The sequence below is a fragment of the Trichechus manatus genome, unplaced genomic scaffold, assembly GCF_000243295.1.
Source record: "Trichechus manatus latirostris isolate Lorelei unplaced genomic scaffold, TriManLat1.0 scaffold00029, whole genome shotgun sequence".
Taxonomy (NCBI): domain Eukaryota; kingdom Metazoa; phylum Chordata; class Mammalia; order Sirenia; family Trichechidae; genus Trichechus; species Trichechus manatus.
This window is the reverse complement of record NW_004443965.1, coordinates 16,822,606-16,843,178: the sequence shown is the minus strand read 5'-3', so window position 1 is coordinate 16,843,178 and position 20,573 is coordinate 16,822,606. Positions and strand designations below refer to the sequence as shown.

Genomic DNA, 20,573 nt, shown 5'->3' with positions numbered 1-20,573 from the left:
AAATTTTAGGGACTTTTTTTTTTTAATAGCTTGGTGTTTCACTTAGCAGTTTGGGAGCTATACCAGCAGCAGCACTAGACCCCAACATTACAACACTTGGAGAGATACCACAGCCACCACTTATGGGAAATGTGGATCCTTCCAAAATTGATGAAATTAGGAGAACAGTCTATGTTGGAAATTTGAATTCTCAGGTAACTAAGAAGAAACTGAGTGGTAGTAGCTCATTGTTTTTTCCTCTTAAAAATCTTATCGGTTGCTAAAGTAACATTTACCTGATTTTTTAAAAGAATATAGTTTAAGTGTCACTTTGTTTTCTCAGACAACGACAGCTGATCAACTACTTGAATTTTTTAAACAAGTTGGAGAAGTGAAGTTTGTACGGATGGCAGGTGATGAGACTCAGCCAACTCGGTTTGCTTTTGTGGAATTTGCAGACCAAAATTCTGTACCAAGGGCCCTTGCTTTTAATGGAGTTATGTTTGGAGACAGGCCACTGAAGTAAGAAACCCTAAACAAAGAAATTTTAATTGTTTTGAAAAATTTTAAGTAATTTTGATGTAATTAAGGCTTTTTTTTCTTTTTTCCTTTTTAATAGTAATTGGCAATTTGTGGAAAGGAAGACTTTGTGTTAAGTATAAATGAAGTGCATGAGATGCTTACTGTTTTAGCCTTTAAATTCCTAAAGTTGTATTGGAAGACATTTGTCTTGTTTTCTCTTTTTATAAGGTCTAATTTAATCTTAACATGTCATTTATATACTCTACATAACAATTGTAGGTATACTTCCATAAGCTATAACAAGTCAGGTTGGTTTTGTATCATGACTTTAGGCTAACGGACCATTTAACATGTGGGTTGAATTAGAATCATAAGAACTTTGGTAAATTCAAAACTCCAGGAAGAAAATAATACTAAGTACACGTAAGTGTTTTAAATCGAACATTTTGAGTTTTAAGGTGTGCTCACATTCTTGTTTGCAAAATGAAAAGTTTATGTAGCCTTCCAGATACTCAACACTAGAAATTATTTTTCTTTTAGATTATTGAGGCAAATATAGTTTTATCTGAATTTCATAGAGATAATTGCCTTAGTTACATAGTTTGATCAGGATTATGGTATTACAGGATAAATAACTGTTCTTAATGGATGTAGGAAGGGTAAAGCTAGACGCACCAAATTTACTTAAGTGCATCAGAGAACCTGCTCTTGCCTAGTGTGGTAAGAGTTTTATCAGCTGCCTTCCTCATTCAAAGCTGTGTCTAACTCAGCTGTGGTCCAGGGTTAATTAAAATGGTGCACATAATATATAGCTTCCCCTTCATCCCAAGGTTCAGATACTGTCAACAAAATCTTATAATCTAGGAATAGAAATAATTCACTTTAATATTGGTGTCAGGATTTTAATTTATTATAGATACGTGGAAAAATACTTGCTTTGGTCTATTTGAGTTGTTAAAGAAGTCATCCAAGGTTCACTTTTTCTTTTTTTCCCTTTGCTTTTGGCTTTGTTAATAATTGATGGTGGGAGGTGGGGATGAGTGCTTAATAATGGTTTTGGAGTTGTTTTTGGCTATTCTTTATTTAATGTTCTTGCAAGATATCCTCAGATTTATAAATGTGCATATCATGTAAACATTAGATTGTTTCATGTTTTGTAAAATATGGTGTGTATTTGTGATATGCTAATATTTTTAATTTAGAATAAATCACTCCAACAATGCAATAGTAAAACCCCCTGAGATGACACCTCAGGCTGCAGCTAAGGAGTTAGAAGAAGTTATGAAGCGAGTACGAGAGGCTCAGTCATTTATCTCAGCAGCTATTGAACCAGGTAAGGCCATAAGTTGTTACATAGGTCTTAGGTTAAAGATTATAGAGGCTTAGAACTGGAAGGAATTTTAGAAATTATTTTGTTCAGTCCCTTCATTTACAAAGAAGACTGAAACTCAAGAAAGAGTAAGTGACTTATTCATGTCAAAGAACATTATATTTTTCCATTATACTGGATTGAGGCACTGTAGCCTGAATTAATCAGCTCTTTATATTTTAATAGCGAAATCAGTTCTCAAAACTAATTTGCTTGAAGGAAAACATAAATGTTATTGTGAAGCTGAAAAAGTAAATATACTTAAAATATTATGGCTAAGCAGATTCCACTTTCCTTCAAAGCTTTAATTTTAAAAACAGAGCCCATGATTTATAGGAAAAAAAAAAAAGGTATTCTGTTTTAGCAAGATAAGGGAGCACTTAATCAAACTTTTGTGTTGCTAACCAAAATAATTTAAAAATCTAAAAACGTCCAGGTGGTTTACACATTTGAGCAAATTTTTACTTTAACACTCATGCTTCAACTCTAGCAAAATAAATGAGAAAAGGACTTAAAATCTCTGTCATAGGAATTACAGACATGTTATAATCGTACATTATGGCAGCAACAAAATATTACGAACAGCTGTTTATAATCATGTGGTTTATATGTACTGCTGCAGGGTGGCTGCACTCAACGAGTTTATGCAATGACTTTCTTGGATGTTTCTGAAGGATAATTGCACAGGAGGAGGATGTACAGAGAGTAGGCCCCTTGCACTATATGTGGTACATTCCACTTGTGCCTGATTATTAACTGGGATCTTTAATTGTTCTGAGCTGACACTGCAAAGTGGTTTTTTCCTCCCAGAGTCTGGAAAGAGCAATGAAAGAAAAGGCGGTCGATCTCGTTCCCACACTCGTTCAAAATCCAGGTCTAGCTCAAAATCCCATTCTAGAAGGAAAAGATCACAGTCAAAACACAGGTGAGGATTTCTAATATCATTTTAAATTTTTTCAGTTTTGTATTTGAAATAATGGAGATTTTCTGAGTTTTTGTCAAAAAGAAAATTTAGACATTTTAGCAGGGTTCACCTGGAAGTGTGGTTACAATTAAATATTGTTACAATACTTTACTTAAGAATGAAATTTTATATAGTTTGATGTTTAATTTTTAGTATTTTAACTGATTTTTAGTTGTAGAAGTTAGTGTTCTATCTAAAGATGTTCTATTCCTAATTTTTCTAACCAAGAGTGAACTAATCTTTATACAGAAGTGTCAAAAACTCTTTTCATTCTTCATATTGAGAAAAGGGCATGTATTTAGTGGTGGTGCTGAAGTTGCACCTTTGTTTTTTGCCCTCAGAGTTCACTTAAGGGCTAGGAGTCCCACCCCAGCTCTTGGTTTCAAGCAATTACCTATTTCCAGTACCATGTGTCAAATGGTGCATTTTAAGTTCTTGATAAGTCTTAGGGATAAGAGCCTTCTCTGCCCACTTCTGGACCTGAAACCCAGGAGTAACTTGCAGCTTTAGCTCCAACTCTTGTGCTTATACTCTGTTTCTGATTATCTTATTTTTGAGAATAGCTCTCTTAATATTCTCTTTTATCTTTCATTGCTTTGTGTTTGATGTAAAGGAAGCCTCAAAATGTAAATTAAAATGTAGATTTGCAATACCATCTTGATTGGAAGTCCTCTAAGAATGTCTAAAGCTATAAATTCTGTTGTCTTCTTTAAGGTGTGTAGGAGGCTTTTGTCGAAATGTAAAAATGTGCATAAAACCCATTGCTTTTGAGTCGATTCCAACTTATAGCTACCCTATAGGACAGAGTACAACTGCCCCATAGGGTTTCCAAGGCTAAATCTTTACGGAAGCAAACTGCCACATCTTTCTCCACATCATGGAGCAGCTGGTGAATTTGAACTGCCAGCCTTTTGGTTAGCAGCCAAGTGCTTAACCACTGTGTCACCAGCGCTCCTACAAAATGTGTATAGTGAATTCTAATGGCATGTTATGTGTATACACATCCTTATACTAATGTCTAGAGAGAGAGAGGAAAGGAAATTGTGTGCGCGCGCATATGTGTGTGCTTGACGTGGGAGTATTAGAATAGAAAAGGAGGGTTTGAAGAGGGAGGAAAGGAACCAGTACGTTGAGCCTCACCAGCAAGCTCAGTTTAGTCCATTTTTCTGTGATGATTGAGGAGATTCAGGGAATGAGATGGGAAAATGTATTTTTTCTTTGGCTCCAGTACTGTATTTTAGCTGTTTACTGGTGTATACTTCTTTATTCTTAGTTTGCAAAATCTCCTTTGGAATGTGGTTTTATTATCTCCCTCCAGTGTCTTGTAGTAAGGCATCTTCGGCACCTAGTGAAGGATGTTGCTTCATGTAGGAGGAATAAGGTTAAGGTAGTGCAGCAGAAGCAAGAAGAAAGTGGTACAGAAGCAGCAGCAGTGCTAGACTATGACTGTTTCCACGTGTTGACAGGATATGGTGAGGGTAAAGGAGATCAAGGAAATAGTAAAACTGGGCAGGAGAGTTACCACTTCTTTTCTGAGGATAAAAATGACTTCAATTTCATTTTGTGTTGAGTACAAGAGCCATGTTTTAAATCTAATATACCTTAGTGTTTTTCTGAGGCTGGGAAAAAAAACCAGAAACTTGTTTCCTTGATAATCTATGTGAAGCCTTATTTTTATTTTTTAATTATAGTGAATAATTTAATTATCTACTTTAAAGGTTTTGTTCTTACCATTTTAAGTATGTTTGGACTTTTTTTCCTTCCGGGGGTTATAGGGTGAGAGATTTTTCAGTCAAAATTGAAATTTATTAATTATTTTTATTCATGGAAGTACTTTCGTGTAGATCTATCTAACTATGTAGCATTAGAAATTACTTGCTACTTGCTGTTGGCTTCTTTGTCAAAGTGGAAAGGATAGTGAAACCTGCGAGAGGTGGAGCTCGACAGAACTGCTGTGTTTTTCCTGGTCTCACAAGTTTTCCACCTTTGACAGGGTACGGTCTTGGCACCTTTCTGTCATTCCTTTTATTGGAAAATAGTTGAGTTTTCCTTCTCTGATACTTTTCCGTCTTACACAGGTTCCGGCTTTCGCAGGTTTTACTGTGTATCTATGCATCTTTTTTCGGTTAGCATATTCTATTTTTATACACGGGGTGTAGAAATGCGTGTGGCCTTGACTAGGTTCATGAACAAATACAAAAGAAGACAAGTTCTGTTTAAAGGAAAAAAAAGAGTTTCTTACCTAAAAACATTTGACTTAAAGAATCTTGGCTTGGAACCACCTATGAAGGAGCCCCCGGAAGTGGAGGAGGGGAGTGATAAGCCTTTCTTCGCTTTCCGTCTCCTGCTAGTGGGAGTGTGGTACCCTCAGCTTTGGCTCTGACCCACTAGACTTAGAAGTGTGAGTTGGCAGGAGCTTTTTGCTCTTGAAGGCCCATCCTTTTCTGCCTTCTCAGCATCCTCAGATCTTCTAGAGCCTCTCTTTCCCCCTTTGTATTCTTTCTCTATTCCTTCCCCGTTGTTATGGTAAGAGGAAAGAAGGGGTTTCTTGTCACTGTGACCTTGGCTAGGACTGGAGGAAGATGTGTTTCTACTGTGTTCAGGTAAATTTTGATATGTTTTTTCCATAGAGAGAGTATTAGAGAAGATGGGTAGTACTATAATTGTTACATTTTAAGTTAAGTAGCTTTGACAGACCAGCATAAGAACTATAAGACCTTTTATAATGTTTTAATGGGAAACAACTGATTTACAAAATGAAGTTTGATTCAGCATATTGGTAAGTTGCCCTTTATTTACAGGTTAATTTTAAAATGTAATTTTGCAAATTATGTGAAAAGGAGAACTGCTAACCGTAACTCAAATCAGCTTTATCGTTGGTTGGATTAGATTTTCTCTTGAAGTTTTTAGCATTCTTAATCAGAAAACTTGAAGGCTATTAGCAGGTGAGATAGAGACATGAGAATATTTAATGTCAAAAGTATATAGCATAATTACTCTTGAGCAATAACTTTCAAACTCTGAGGACCCCACAGGGTAAGTAAGGTGGGAGGCCAAGTGATCGGGAAACTTCTTTTTTATTAATATTTATTCAGGTTATGATTACTTTTTTTTAAAGGAACTTATCTTCTGTTTAAGATCAAAAATCGGTGGTTTGAAGAAAACAAAAGCATTATTTATACTTTTAACAAGGTTAACTGGAAACGTAGAAGCAAAGATACTTTAAAAGGTTACCCTATGTGTATATCTGTAAATGGACTAAAAATGTTCTAAGTTTTGCGTTAATACCTACTACTTGACCCTTGTTGTCTCTTGGGTTACTAGTGATAAAGATTTCAACGAAATGTGAATTATCTTCTTGTATTAAAAATGTGGTAGGAAGACAGATTTTAAAGCCATATAAAAGATAAATAGTTCAGTTAAAAATTAGCTATTAGAAAACAAATTTTGGCTAACTGAAAATTGTGTTTAAAAAACAAGATTTTGTTATTAATTGAGAATTGTCTGGAGATTTTTCTAGTTACCTAGCATACCACAAGCATAATGTATTTCTTTTATAGATGTTTGAATTTTAACTTAAAAACATATAACTATCAAAATGAGTTTTAGTTATATAAAGCGAACTTTTGGAAGTTCATTTGACCTCCTTAGAGTACAGTGCTTAAAGGTTTACATTTACATTAATTGTTAATAACGATGATGGTAGTATCAAGAGTTCAGAGTTTTGAGCATTGGTGCCAAAGACTTCTAGGCAGTTTTACATACATCATCAGGTTTAATCCTCATGACAGCCTGAGGAGATGTAGATACGATTTTTACTCTACTTTATAGATGAAGAAACTTAGAGAGGGTAAGCAACTAGCCTAAGTTCTCACAGTTAGTGTTTGGCAGAGCTTCAGGGCCAGGTTGGTTGACTCCAAAGCCAGTGAGTCTAATCACTTTGTTATTTAAGTTGTGTTCAATCCATTTTGTTGTATGATAATAAATAGTTCCTAGGAAACCTCATTATGGAGAAATCACATTATGAAAACAGTTATTGCAGTCGGGAAAGAAGGGGACTTAGAGGATTTCAAAATTGGGATAGCAGTTGTTTTTCCTGCAAGGATTCCACTAATAAAGGTTTCTTTTAATAGGTATGTTTATACTTATAAAATCAAGACAATGCAAACCCAACATTTGGTTATATCTAGCTTTAACTCACAAGTAGTGATTTTTATTTTCCTGTCACAACTAGTACTGTCATTAGTACTGTGTTTCCTTTTACGTTGTTCTTAATGTATTTGTTAGGACAAATACCACACAGCCATTTATAGAAACTGTTGAACTATACCACCACTACTCCCTATCAAGATAAGTTATAATCAGAAGCAGTCGTATTACATGCAAGTCAAGTTCTTTTCTTTTGAGTTAGAGACAATTTATGACATGAAAACTTGGACTGTGGGAGAGATTTCACTAATTTGAGGCATATAATAGTTGGCAAAAGAAAAGCACACCTGGAAATATTAACTTAAGTCTGACATAGGGAATAAATTCTTCCATTGTTTCTGTCTTTGTGTTCTGAACAATGAAATGTCTGGTAAAGTTTTCAATAAATGGATGTTTTTAATAGAATCCAACTGAAGTGTCATATAATAGGGAATTTAAAAATATTGATAAATACTATTGGGATAGGTTTTAAAATTCTTATTTGAAAGACATCTTAAATTTTTTAGAATTGAAGTTCTAAGAACAAATTTTGATGTTCTAACAATTTGTTTTTCTTTAGGAGTAGGTCCCATAATAGATCACGTTCAAGACAGAAGGATAGACGTAGATCTAAGAGCCCGCATAAAAAACGCTCTAAATCGAGAGAGAGACGGAAGTCAAGGAGTCGTTCGCGTTCACGGTGAGTTTTAGGGGAATTAAGGATATTTTTCATTGGCTTGGTTTGTTAAAAATCTGTTGTGGTTTGGATTTCTAATAAGAGAAATAAAACTTTTTTTCTGATTGTTTTAGTAATGTAGGATTAATATTGATTGCCATTGATTTGAATTTGATGGTTAGTATTACTAACGAGGCTTCCAAACTTTTCAAGTCAGCCTGTTAATTGTTTCATTTAATAGCTTCATGTACACATGAGTTATGTAGAAATTTAAGTATGAAGTCTATAGCCATTACAAATTGCTTTGTGTTGGTAATCGTTGAGGAAAGACAGGGAGACCCTTTTTCTGAGGTGGGGAGGTAGAATTATTTTAGTTGCAAATTTATGTATTTATTTTTGTTTTTAAAGGGACAAGAGAAAAGACACTCGAGAAAAGATCAAGGAAAAGGAAAGAGTGAAAGAAAAAGATAGAGAAAAGGAAAGGGAAAAAGAGAGAGAGAGGGAAAAGGAACGTGAAAAAGAAAAGGAACGGGGTAAAAACAAAGATAAAGACCGTGATAAAGAACGGGAAAAGGATCGGGAAAAAGACAAAGAAAAGGACAGAGAGAGAGAGCGGGAAAAAGAGCATGAAAAAGAGCGAGACAAAGAGAAGGAAAAAGAACAGGACAAAGAGAAGGACCGAGAAAAGGACAAATCCAGAGAAATAGATGAGAAAAGAAAGAAGGATAAAAAATCCAGAACACCACCCAGAAGTTACAATGCATCAAGAAGATCTCGTAGTTCCAGCAGGTTTGAGAATGCTTAAAATTTGTATCAAGGGGTTTACTGATGACAAAATGAAAGCATAAATTTTAACTGAAGTGGAAGAGATTGTCTTATACAAGTGGAAATCAGTACAATAATGGCAGAAAGTTTTCCCCTAATTGCAGAGTGAACATTTCTCTAGTATTGTGGCAATCTAGATTGCGATTGCCACAATATTTGAATTTATGAAGAAAAGACAAAGTTATTTGAAAAGTTTTAACAGTCCTCTATAATTGCTGTTTTCATCCTGCTTTTATTTTTTCTCTAGGAGTGTGGGATGGTACGGGCAAGTATTTTTATAAAAATGTAGAGGAATTGACCTTTTAGGCTTCTGTATTTCTCTGGAATGATGTGATAAATCTTAATATGCAAAATGGCTTTCAGACTTGAAGTGTTCGTCCTTTTTGTCATCTAAGTAATTTTTACATCTCTGTTTTGTTGAATGCAAGAAATTTAAATTTTGGTTCTCTTTTATTTGGCAGTTTTAAGGAATTTGCTTTTTTCTTAGGATTATTCCCTCAATTTATTAACAGGTACACTCCCACCAGGTGGTTGCAAGTTGCCATAGTAACAGGTGCAAAATGAGGATCTTCCTTCAGATTCAAGATTATCTAAACCCACATCCATTTCCCCAGATGATAACCATGACTGTAAATAAATGGGAGTTCCTAACTTGCGTTAAACTATATCTTAAAAATATTTTTAAAATGTTTTAACAAGTTTAAAAGTATTTTAGAATGATTTTTTTGTAGAAAATAATTTCTGATATAAAGGGAATGTGTCTTCCTACTTTTATCTTGAGTTTTACAAGTTTTTTTTTTTTTAATTACTTGATGGCAGCGCGTTTGTTTTGTTATTAGATAAAGGTTTACAGAGCAGATTAGTTTCTCATTAAACAGTTAATACACATATTGTTTAGTGACATTGGTTGCCAACCCCACGACATGTCAACACTCTCCCCTTCTTGACCTTGGGTTCCTCATTAACAGCTTTCCTGTCCCCTCCTGCTTTCTCATCCTTGCTCCTGGGCTGGTGTGCCCATTTAGTCTTGTTTTGTTTTATGGCCTGTCTAATCTTTGGCTGAAGGGTGAACTTCAGGAGTGACTTCAGTACTGAGTTAAAAGAGTGTCAGAGGGCCATACTCTTGGGGTTTTTCCACTCTCTATCAGACCAGTAAGTCGGTCTTTTTTTGTGAGTTAGAATTTTGTTCTGCATTTTTCCCCAGCTCTGTCTGGGACTCTCTGTTTGTGATCCCTGTCAGAGTAGTCGGTGGTAGTAGCTGGGTGCCATCTAGTTGTGGTGTACTCATTCTGGTGGAGGCTATGGTAGTTGTGGTCCATTAGTCCTTTGGACTAATCTTTCCCTTGTATCTTTGGTTTTCTTCAGATGGGGTGGGACCAGTGCAGTATCTTAGGTGGTGGCTCCCAAGCTTTTAAGACCTCAGATGCTACTCACCAGAATAGGATGTGGAACATTCTCTTCATAAACTATGTTATGCCAGTTAAGCTAGATGTCCCCTGAGACCATGGTCCGCAGCCCAGTAATTCGAGCCCTTAGGGAGCTTGGATGTGTCTATGAAGCTTCCATGACTTTGCGTTGGTCAAGTTGTGCTGATTTCCCCAGTCTTACCCTTCACCAAAGTGAAGTATGTACTGTCTTACCCTTCACCAAAGTTACCACTTATCTATTGTCTAGTGTTTTTCCCTCCCCACCCCTCCCCTCCCTAGTAACCATCAAAGATTGTTTCTTTCTGTGTATAAACCTTTTCGTGAGTTTTTATAATAGTAGTTATAACAGTATTTGTCCTCTTGTAATTGACTTATTTCACTCACCATAGTGCCGTCCAGATTAATTTGTGAGATGTTTTGTGAATTTATCATTGTTCTTTATTGTTGTGTAGTATTCCATTGTGTGTACGTGCCATAGTTTGTTTATCCGTTCATCTGTTGGTGGACACTTATGTTGTTTCCATCTTTTTGCTATTGTGAGTAATGCTGCAGTGAACATGGGTGTGCATATGTCTATTTGTGCGACGGCTCTTAATTCTCTAGGATATATTCCTAGTAGTGAGATTGCTGGATCACATGGTATTTCTATTTCTAGCTTTTTAAGGAGGCTCCATATCGTTTTCCAAAATAGTTCTACCATTTTACATTTCCACCAGCAGTGCATAAGAGTTCCAATCTCCCCACAGCCTCTCCAACATTTGTTATTTTCTGTTTTTTTGATTGGAGTGAGATGGTATCTCATTGTAGCTTTGATTTACATATCTTTAATGGCTAGTGATTGTGAGCATTTCCTTATGTGTCTCATTAGCCACTTGAATGTCTTCTTTGGTGAAGTGTCTGTTCATATCCTTTGCCCCTTTTTTAGTTGGATTATTTATATTTGTCTTTTTGTTGTAGAGGTGTTGGAGTTTTCTATAGATTTTAGAGAATTAGACCTTTGTTGAATTTGTCATTGCCAAAAATTCCTTCCCAGTCTGTAGGCTCTCTTTTTTACTCTTTTGGTGAAGTCTTTTGAAGAGCCTAAGTGTTTAATTTTTAGAAGATCTCAGATATCTAGCTTGTCTTCTCGTGTTTGTGTATTGTTAGTTATGGTTTGTATCCTATTTATGCCGTCCGTGTCTTAGGGCCTCTAGCATTGATCCTGTTTTTTCTTCTATGGTCTTTATAGTTTTGGGTTTTGTATTTAGGTCTTTGCTCCATTTTGAATTAGTTTTTGTGTATGGTGTGAGGTATGGATCCTATTTCATTTTTTTGCAGATGGACGTCCAGATTTGCCAGCACCATTTATTAAAAAGACTGTCATTTCCCCATTGGATGGACTTTGGGCCTTTGTCAAAGATCAGGTGACCATAGGTGGATGGATTTACATATGGGTTCTTGACTCTGTTCTGTTGGTCAATGTGTCTATCGTTTTACCAGTACCAGGCTGTTTTGACTACCATAGCTGTATAGTAGGTTCTGAGGTCAGGTGGTGCAATTCCTCCTACTTTATTCTTTTTCTTCAATAGTGCTTTACTTATCTGGGGCCTCTTTCCATATAGACTTAATGATTAGTTTTTCCATCTTAGTAAAGAATGCTTTTGGATTTGGATTGGGTTTACATTGTAGATTGCTTTGGGTAGAATTGACATTTTCACAATGTTGAGTCTTCCTGTCCATGAGAATGGTATGTTTTTCCATTTATGTAGGTCTGTCTGGGTTTCTTGCAGTAGTGTTTTGTAGTTTTCTTTGTATAGGTGTTTTACATCCCTGATTAGATTTATTCCTAAGTATTTTTTTTTTTTAGGGACTATTATAAATGATACTGCTTTCCTGATTTCCTTTTCATCATTCTCTTTATTGGTGTATAGGAATCCAACTGATTTTTGTATGTTTATGTTGTATCCTGCTACTCTGTTGAATCTTTCTATTAGTTCCAGTAGTTTTCTTATGGACTCTTTAGGGCTCTCTATGTATAGTATCTTACTGTCTGCAAATAGGGATAGTTTTGCTTCTTCCTTACCAATTTGGATGCCCTTTATTTCTTTTTCTTGCCTTATTGTGCTAGTAGCTAGGACTTCCAGCACAGTATTAAACAGGAGTGGTGATAAAGGGTATCCTTGTCTTGTTCCTGTTCTCAGGGGAATGTTTTCAGCCTCTCTCCATTGAAAATGATGTTGGCTGTTGGTTTGATATAGATGGCTTTTATTATGTTGAGAAATTTCCATTTTATACCTATTTTATTGAGAATTTTTGTCAGGACCAATTGTTTATTCTTGTTGCTAGTCTTTGATTAGTTAATAAAAGATAATTGTAGGCATTTATTGAGTGCTTTTCTAAATGCCAGATACTGTGTCTTGGTAGAGTTTTTCATACCTAACTTCGTTTAGTCCTCACAAGGCTGAGAGAGGACTATTGTACTACTGTTTTAAATCTGAGGATACTGAAGCTGTGAGAGGAAAATTTTCCATCTGCTCTGCACTTTAGTATCAGCAGTATAATGGCTCTTTCCCTGCTTTTCTGAGATTAAGTTTAATTGAGAATTCTCTAACCAGTGCTTGGTACTTGCTTTTAGAAATTGCCTCAGAGCGTAAGGTTGAAGGCAGCAGTATGTATTAAAGTGGGAATGAAAATAAAATAGATTTCTGCTGGATTTTTCAGTGCATTGAACCAAAACTGAAAAATTAATCTGACTTCATTTGCTATGGGTAACAGTTGAGCCGTATGACTGTATCTTTACTGCACAGTTTATTTGTTGTATGTCTCATATACCTTTGTTATCATTGGATAGTTCAGACATTGCCATTCACACCAGAAATGTTTTATTTTTAGTAATTTGAATTTACTTTTTCTGCTGATTTGAAATGTTTAATTTTTTCATGGGCTGTTAAGTCATTTGACTTTTAAGAAAGTTCAGATGTTCACATTCAGTCCTAAATATATTCTCAAATAATCTCTGGGGCCTGTAGAATATGACTGACATTAGTTTATAAAGGTTCAGCCATTTAGAATGATACATGCTTTCAGAAGAGCTTGTCAAAGAGTTACTTTCTTGTCTTTTAGCATTTTTCTGCTTTTCACATGCTCTGATTTGTTTAGTAAATGGTAAACATTAATTACTTCTATTTTCCATTTGAAAAAATTGAGACTCAGGTTAAATAATACAGCACCGGTTGTGCAGTTATTAAGGTTTGGAACTAAAATTTAAGTCTTAAGTCTAATCAACTCCACTTTCCATGTTCTTTATACAACAGCTCACAACTTCTCTCAAGTAATTGATAGTTTAGATTGCTGTCTATCCACCGTTCTTATCAGCAAGTGTGGTTGTTAATGTTCACCTGTACATAGTACTTTCTGAATAAATAAGTGAAGAGTTACACTGATCAAGGCAGAGTTAAAGTCTGGGGATACCAGTGATGCTTTGAAAAAAGTACTTTTGGTTCTTATGCTAGCTGTTAGAGAATGACATTGATTGAATAGAATACGTGATCTAATTTCCACATTAGTCAGGGAGTATAATTTTGGATATCTTGGAAATAAAAGTAGGTAATGATTGAGAGAGCCTTAGGTAAAGCTGGAGTTGATTTATTTGTGTACTTAGAGTTCTTGAACTTTTTTGTCTTTTTAACACCTGCCATATATTTACCACATATCTGAGCATTATTTTGTTTTTTACTTTACAGATGAAAACTTAGACAAGTGTTATATTGGCCTAGAATCAATTTACTGAGGTGGTAAGGAGAACTTGAATTCCAGAGGATTTGGTTCTTTCAGCCATCTGGCCACTGATTATCAGAGTTCTGTGTCAGATTATTGAATGCATTAATCATTTAATAAATATATCCTCACACCTCATCCCTTGAATTAGGGACATGGTGTGAAGTTTATTATTTCTTTGACCAGCCTTAGAAATGAAGTAGTTTAGCATCTGCATCATTTTCTAATATGTTAAGCAAAACAGTTTTGATAAAATAAACATGGTTAATTTTTACTTTGTCATATTTAAATCCCAGATTTTAGCTATTTTAAATATATCTAAGAAACTTGTGCACTTAATTTTAAATTAATAGAACAACATTCATGAAATGGTAGGAGACTGGAGGGAAATACCTGTGTCTGGAAAGTTCACATTGTGCAAGCTAACTTATCTTTCAGTTCTTGACAAGGGCCTGCTACCTTGTTATAAAATAATCCACAGTGGGGCAGCAAGTAGCCAAATGCTTGACAAAGAATCTGATAAACAAAACATGTTTTAGATGCTGAGGACGAACGTATTTAACTTAAGAGAAAAATGAAGCATCCATTATTATTTTTACTATTCAGGAAATTCTTGTCCAGATAAACCAGATGAAAAGGAGACCCTCTAACTTTTCTAACATGAAGTCTCAGAAGATTTTAAGTCTAAAATTTGTGTTCCATAATTTGATCTGCACCAAAATTAGATAATAAAATGTGCTTATAAAGGACATGAGTTTCAACTGGCCTCTAAAGAATACCATTCTCTTGAGATCATTAAGGACCCTTTTGCTTTTTGTATATTTGAATTGCTTTTTATTTCAATTGCTGTTTGTTTTAAAAATGATAATGTCTTTGGCTCTCAGGGAAAGGCGTAGGAGGAGGAGCAGGAGTTCTTCCAGATCACCTAGAACATCAAAAACCATAAAAAGGAAATCTTCTAGGTCTCCATCCCCTAGGAGGTAAGTCGAAAGCATAGCATGTACTATAACTAAAGAGGAGGAGGTAGGAATTTTAAAAATTACCAAGAATTTTTCCCTGTTCAATTTATTTTTTAAACTTTATATTTTGAATGAGTGATACATTTGCACGGTTCAGAAATCAAAACAATATAAAAAGTTATACATTGAGAAGCCTTACTTCTACCCATGTGCCATCTACTCTGTCTCCATAAGTTACAATTCTTACTAGTTTGTTTCTATATCCTTTGATTTTTGTACAGAGACACAAAATGATGATTTAAATTTTTATTTTCATATTTCTTATTCAAAAGATAGCATAGAATATATACTGTTCTGTACTTGATTTTGTTACTTAACTGTACCAGGACATCTTTCCATAATTTCTTCAAGGCAGTCTACGCTTTTACTCTTAAGGATCTCAAGACTCATCCAACCTCTACCCATGTCGAATTCTAAAGCCATTTCCACATTTTTAGGTATTTGTTGTATCAGCACTCATTCTGGTACCAAACTATATTAGTTTCTTGCGGTTGCCGAAACAAAATAACATGAAGTGGACTGCTTCAAACAACGGAAATTTATTGTTTCACAGTTCTGGGGGCTGAGTCCGAGACCAGGGTGCCAGCTATGTTGATTTCTTCTGAGAATTTTAGGGACACTCTGTTACCATGCCTCTGTCCTAGCTTCTGGTAGCTCCATGCTTTCCTTGGCTTGTAGCTGCAACATTACATCACTTCCTCTTGTTTCTGTATGTTGTCCTCTTTTATAAGGACGTCACTCACACGGAATTAGGCTCTACCCTACTCTGGTATGACCTCATGTTAATTTAACTGATGACATCATCAAAGACCCTATTTTCAAACAAGATCACCTTTATAGGTACCAAGGATTAGGACTCCAGGTCTTTTTTAGGGGACACAGTTCAGTCTTTAACAGTCTGTTTTTTGTTGTGTGTGGCCGCTGAAGTCTCTGCTCAGTTAGCTTAGCCATCAGCAAATGATTGGATAAAGAGTTCCTTAACTGCCTGAAACTTAATTTGTTCCACTGATGTTTGTATCTATTTTTAAACTATTCATAATTAAGAGAGAAAAGCATAGAATCCTATATTATGGCTGTTTTATCTGTTGTGCTTCTGATATGAAATCAAGTTTTATCCCTTCTATAAGAGTTTTTTGTTTTTGTTTTTTAATGGAGCTTTTTACTCATTCCATCTTCTGCATAAACTTTGTTCTTGAATTTGTAGTACTCTGTAATGGGCAGGCGGCACAAATAGGTTATTTGCAATTCTAAACTTTGCTATTAGTCATTCAGCCCCGCTTGAGGGCCACATGTGATTCTTTGTCCTTTTTGTTTCTTTCTGCTTATTCATTTAATGCTTTGAAAAGGTTTATAAGAAAACACTATATTTTGTTTTTATTTTTTCCCAATTACAGTAGCTCAGTAAACCTTGAATATTTTAAAACTAACAGATTGATAATACAAAATTATATTTTGTGTAAGCACATGGTGGCCTCTACAGAAATGACTTGTCTAGCTTTAAAAAATTAATTGGAAGTAGGGTTAATTGATTGGCTATTTTTAAGTAGGTGGAGTTATAGGACTCATTTATATGTTACTGGTCAAACCAGTTATTTAAGATACTCTGTTAGATGAGAATATTTTGTCAAAAATATAAATAGGTATTTAATATTTTAGAAGTTAATTGACATATATTATCAATATTCTTAAAGCAGAAATAAGAAAGATAAAAAGAGAGAAAAAGAAAGGGACCACATCAGTGAAAGAAGAGAGAGAGAACGTTCAGCCTCTACAAGAAAGAGTTCTAATGACAGAGATGGAAAGGAGAAGTTGGAGAAGAACAGTACCTCACTTAAAGTAAGCAATGGTCTTTCATTGTCTGGGCTTTAAATAATTAATAATTGAGATTGTTTATTGCATAGAAATATTTTTAGACTAAAAGCTCTTTCAGAGAGCAACAGTGTGTTGTACATTGTTGGTATCTTTAATATTTGTTAAATTGATAATTTTTTTACACTAGATTTTTGAAGGGAAGAGATAAGAGCCAACTAAAATTTAAACAATTACATTCCTTATTTGAGAGTCCATGAAGGGCATACAATAAGAACATTTTTAGATAACCTATAAATAATGGATGTATTTGATTTTATAATGGTAAGATTTTTATTTGATGCCATTTTTCTCAATATATTTGTTTATCAGCAGATTTGAACAGACATTCTATTGTAATTTTGGAATATATACTTAAAATTAGGTTTGCTGGATTAGGATAGTTAATGGAAAACCAAACCACCAAGTAAGCTTTTTTTAAAAAAATTTTTTTTTAAATATTTTAATTGTATTTTTGGTGAATGTATACATAGCAAAAACAGGTTTCCATTCAGCAGTTTCTACACATAATACTCAATGACGTTGGTCACATTCTTCAGTTTGTGTCCGCATTCTCATAATTTCCATTCTAGTAGTTTCACTCCCATGAATTCAGTCTCACTGCTTCCCAAACTGCTCATCTATGCTTTAGAGGTTTTTTATTTATTTATTTTATTTTAAGTTCTTCCACATGATATCATTTTCCTTATTTTACTGGTGAAGTGTATATGGAAATCATTCTAGTTGTAAGTTCTGGAGCTTCATCTTACAGTTTTATTAACTCTCATACTGGTAGAGGTTTGTCATCATCATCACTAATAATAACATTCATTGCTCATTACTATGTGCCAGGTACTATTCTGCATGTCCTCATTTAATTCTTCCTTAAACTGAGGGCAGAATTTGGGCTGTTCTTGAACAGTCTTTGCAGAAGGAATAGTGACTTCTTTCCCACGTTCCTTTAATGTTGGCATCTTTTATATCCAGATGACAAATCTATTTTGGCATCTTTGGGAACTGTCTCACTCTTTTCAGCAAGATTCATTCTACTTTATCAAGCCCTTCCTTCGAATTTCTGTTTACCTATTTCATTCTAAATTAATTTTCATGGATTGTCCATCTTTATGAGAGGTACAGAGCGCAAGTTGGCATGGGTTTGCATATTCTTTTTATATGAAAATATAATGGGAAAAAATACCCAATTTTATTAATTCACCAAAAAACAAAGTTGCACATTTTAAACACAACCAAATGTATTAGCTGGCAATTCTTGAGGAAAATATTAAATGTATACCTTAATATTCATTGTAGGAGAAAGAGCACAATAAAGAACCAGATTCAAGTGTAGGCAAAGAAGCAGATGACAAGGATGCCCCAAGGACTGAGGAAAACAAAGTACAGCAGAATGGAAACTGTCAGCCAAATGAAGAAAACCTCTCTGCTAAAACAGAAGTAGTATAGGACTGACAAATACACCTCTAAACTCAACGCTGGATGAAAATCCAAAGCTTCTAATTCTCTCAACAAGATGTAAACAGTGAAGAAATCCAGTTGAACATATAGATCTGAGCTAACAGCTGTTTTGGTTGTTAGGTGACTTTGTAGCCATCTTGTTAACTGAGTAAGAAAGCATGGACATCATGAAAATAACAGATGTTACCCAAACTTTTCATCTTCTAAAATCTGTGCATTTCTGTGGTGGCTGACACACTTGTCATGTGGTTTGTTAGTGTTTGCCAAGAACCATTGCAAATAAATGGGACATCAAAGATCCAAATTTGTACTATCCATAAAGACTGGAGATAAGCATTGGAGGCTCTTTCGAAAAAACGCTAGTTATTTTGTATTGTTTTACTTTTTTGAAAATTTCATTATATACAGTTTGATGATGTGCTTGAAATCAGTGCAAATATATACACACCCTTGTAAGTGCAAAGTATGTAAGAAGTTTTAACATTTACTTCACAGGATTTACAGTGATTGTGTTAAACTCTCACTATTGTGTTTTCTTTTGCTCACTGTTTAGGATAGCAGTTTTTCTTTAAAATAGTTTTACAGATTAAAATTGCTTAAATATGTGGATTAGAAAACAACTGACAATGCATGCTACTGTTCTATTGCAAAAGGAAGAGCAACCGTGTTGAATACTAATAATAATGTATTAGTATTCAGTGTTTAGAATCATTGGGTCTCCCCACAGAGTGAGCATTTCTATTTGAACTTCCTTGACATTTCCAAGCTTACTATGAATAATATTGCAGTGTGTCTTGTCAGCTGTAGGTGGCAAAGGTGCCCTTCTAGAAAGGAAACTGGGTTTTCAAAGTGCGCTATGGGAGCACAAGCTGAAGCTTTAGTGCCTTCTAAAATGTGGTATACTGTTTTCTGAAATTTTATATGTGCTAGTCATTCTCAATTCATATGGAACCTAGATGGATATTCCATTCACACCCATAGAGAAGTGTGCAACTGACATGTCAGAAGAGCTTACTTAGCTTACCTAATATGAGAGGGAAGTCTTGTTTTCAAGAATGACTTTAGAGCTTGAAACAAAAATGCAGTTTTGGGACCATCAGTTTTATACTGTGATAATTGAAAATGAAGCACGTTCTTATTTTTCTTAAATCAGAGGAAACCTTTTAGTTATCTACATTGGATGGCCTTAATTATTACCTCTAAATCATTTTCTTGTAAATGATGTGCAGAAATTATACCTAAAGGGAGGACTAGGAGTATATGTGAGGTTACTTGTTTTATGTTTAAGAATATGTTTACTTGAGTTTAAAATACAGGTCATCCATCCTTCTTAGGCTCACTTTTTGCAGAAAGTATGTAAGTGGTAAAATGACAACATTGCCAGTGTTTTTCCTCAAAACTATAACTCATGGTTTCAGAACTCTTTTCATTATTGTTATATTACCGAAAAAGTAGTATCTTTTAATTAGCGTGTTGTTAAAAAAAAATCAAGTATAATTATTTTAATGCAACCTAATACAATCAGATTACTCAGTTGCCTTACCTCATGGGAATAGTTACTTTTATAGATTTAAAAAGCTGAGTAGTATGTTAGTTACTTGGTTTCAACTTGATTTTTCATTTAATGTTAATACTATTGAAACTTAAGTGTTTAATGGAGAATGGGGAGAATTGTCCTTATTGCAATGAAGCCTGGTTTGATTATGAAGCTGCTTAATCACTCGTGTGTTCAGAATTACTGTGTTTTTTTTTTTTTTGTCACTGTATACATTAAAATTTTGGAAAATGCTTTACTATGTAAAGTATAGACGGTCATTTTAATCATTCAACCACATGCGGTTGGCTAGTAAACAGCTTATTCTGATACAAGAATGCTTGGATGCATATGGAAAGATTGTGAAGGAGTGTGTGTCTTGCATCAATAGCTATCTTATTTATGATATGTAAGTAGAATAGAGAAAATGTTGTTTGAATCTTTGTTATTTTTAGTACCATTTCTTTAATAAAGCTAAGTATTTTAGAGGAAATATTTGTTTATGTATTTCAAAAAAGCGTTTGTTTCATCCTGCTCTCATTTTAATTGGCACAGAGGTTGTTTTAACATGAAGTGCATGTTTGTGTCTATAAAACAATCATTTAAAGTTTAAATATTTTCTTGTATTTGGACTCTATTAAATGTTTCTTATGTTGGTAGGTAACATATTTAATTTGATTCCTGCTGTTAATTATTTTTCTTGCTGGTGATACTTATTCAGCTTTAAGATGATCATACCAATCTTAAAAGACGTGGACTTAGAAGTTGAGGATAAATAGGATACAAGAGATCTGGAAAAGGACTAGGATTATTACATGAGATTTGACTTTTTAAATATGGGCTTATGGAAGCAAAGCTTTGTAGGGTCTAGAGTTATTTTCTAAGAGCTGATATGTTTCCATTTGTTTATTATTTTCTTTCAAGATGTTTTATTTATTTGGTTGTTTTTTTAAAGACTATTCTTTTTCATCCCAGGTGGATATTGTCTGGAAA

At 34.4% G+C, this 20,573-nt stretch overlaps 1 protein-coding gene across 6 annotated transcripts in view; it reads left to right on the top strand.

Annotated features, from left to right (window-relative positions):
* SREK1 (splicing regulatory glutamic acid and lysine rich protein 1) overlaps positions 1–20,073 on the top strand; it is a 53,261-nt gene extending 33,188 nt beyond the window's left edge. For 3 of the 6 annotated variants that reach the window (XM_004391447.2, XM_023729579.1, XM_023729578.1), the window contains 9 exons: positions 30–194; positions 323–501; positions 1,704–1,834; positions 2,681–2,795; positions 7,603–7,722; positions 8,107–8,487; positions 14,591–14,686; positions 16,417–16,561; positions 17,885–20,073. In XM_004391447.2, coding sequence (XP_004391504.2) covers positions 30–194; positions 323–501; positions 1,704–1,834; positions 2,681–2,795; positions 7,603–7,722; positions 8,107–8,487; positions 14,591–14,686; positions 16,417–16,561; positions 17,885–18,034 — 1,482 coding nt within the window. In that variant the 3' untranslated portion in view covers positions 18,035–20,073. Of the gene's footprint in view, positions 1–29; positions 195–322; positions 502–1,703; positions 1,835–2,680; positions 2,796–7,602; positions 7,723–8,106; positions 8,488–9,035; positions 9,153–14,590; positions 14,687–16,416; positions 16,562–17,884 lie in introns of those variants that run through there. The other 3 variants (XM_023729577.1, XM_023729580.1, XR_002823750.1) reach the window with 2 other exon arrangements.
* The last annotated feature ends 500 nt before the right edge of the window (positions 20,074–20,573 follow it).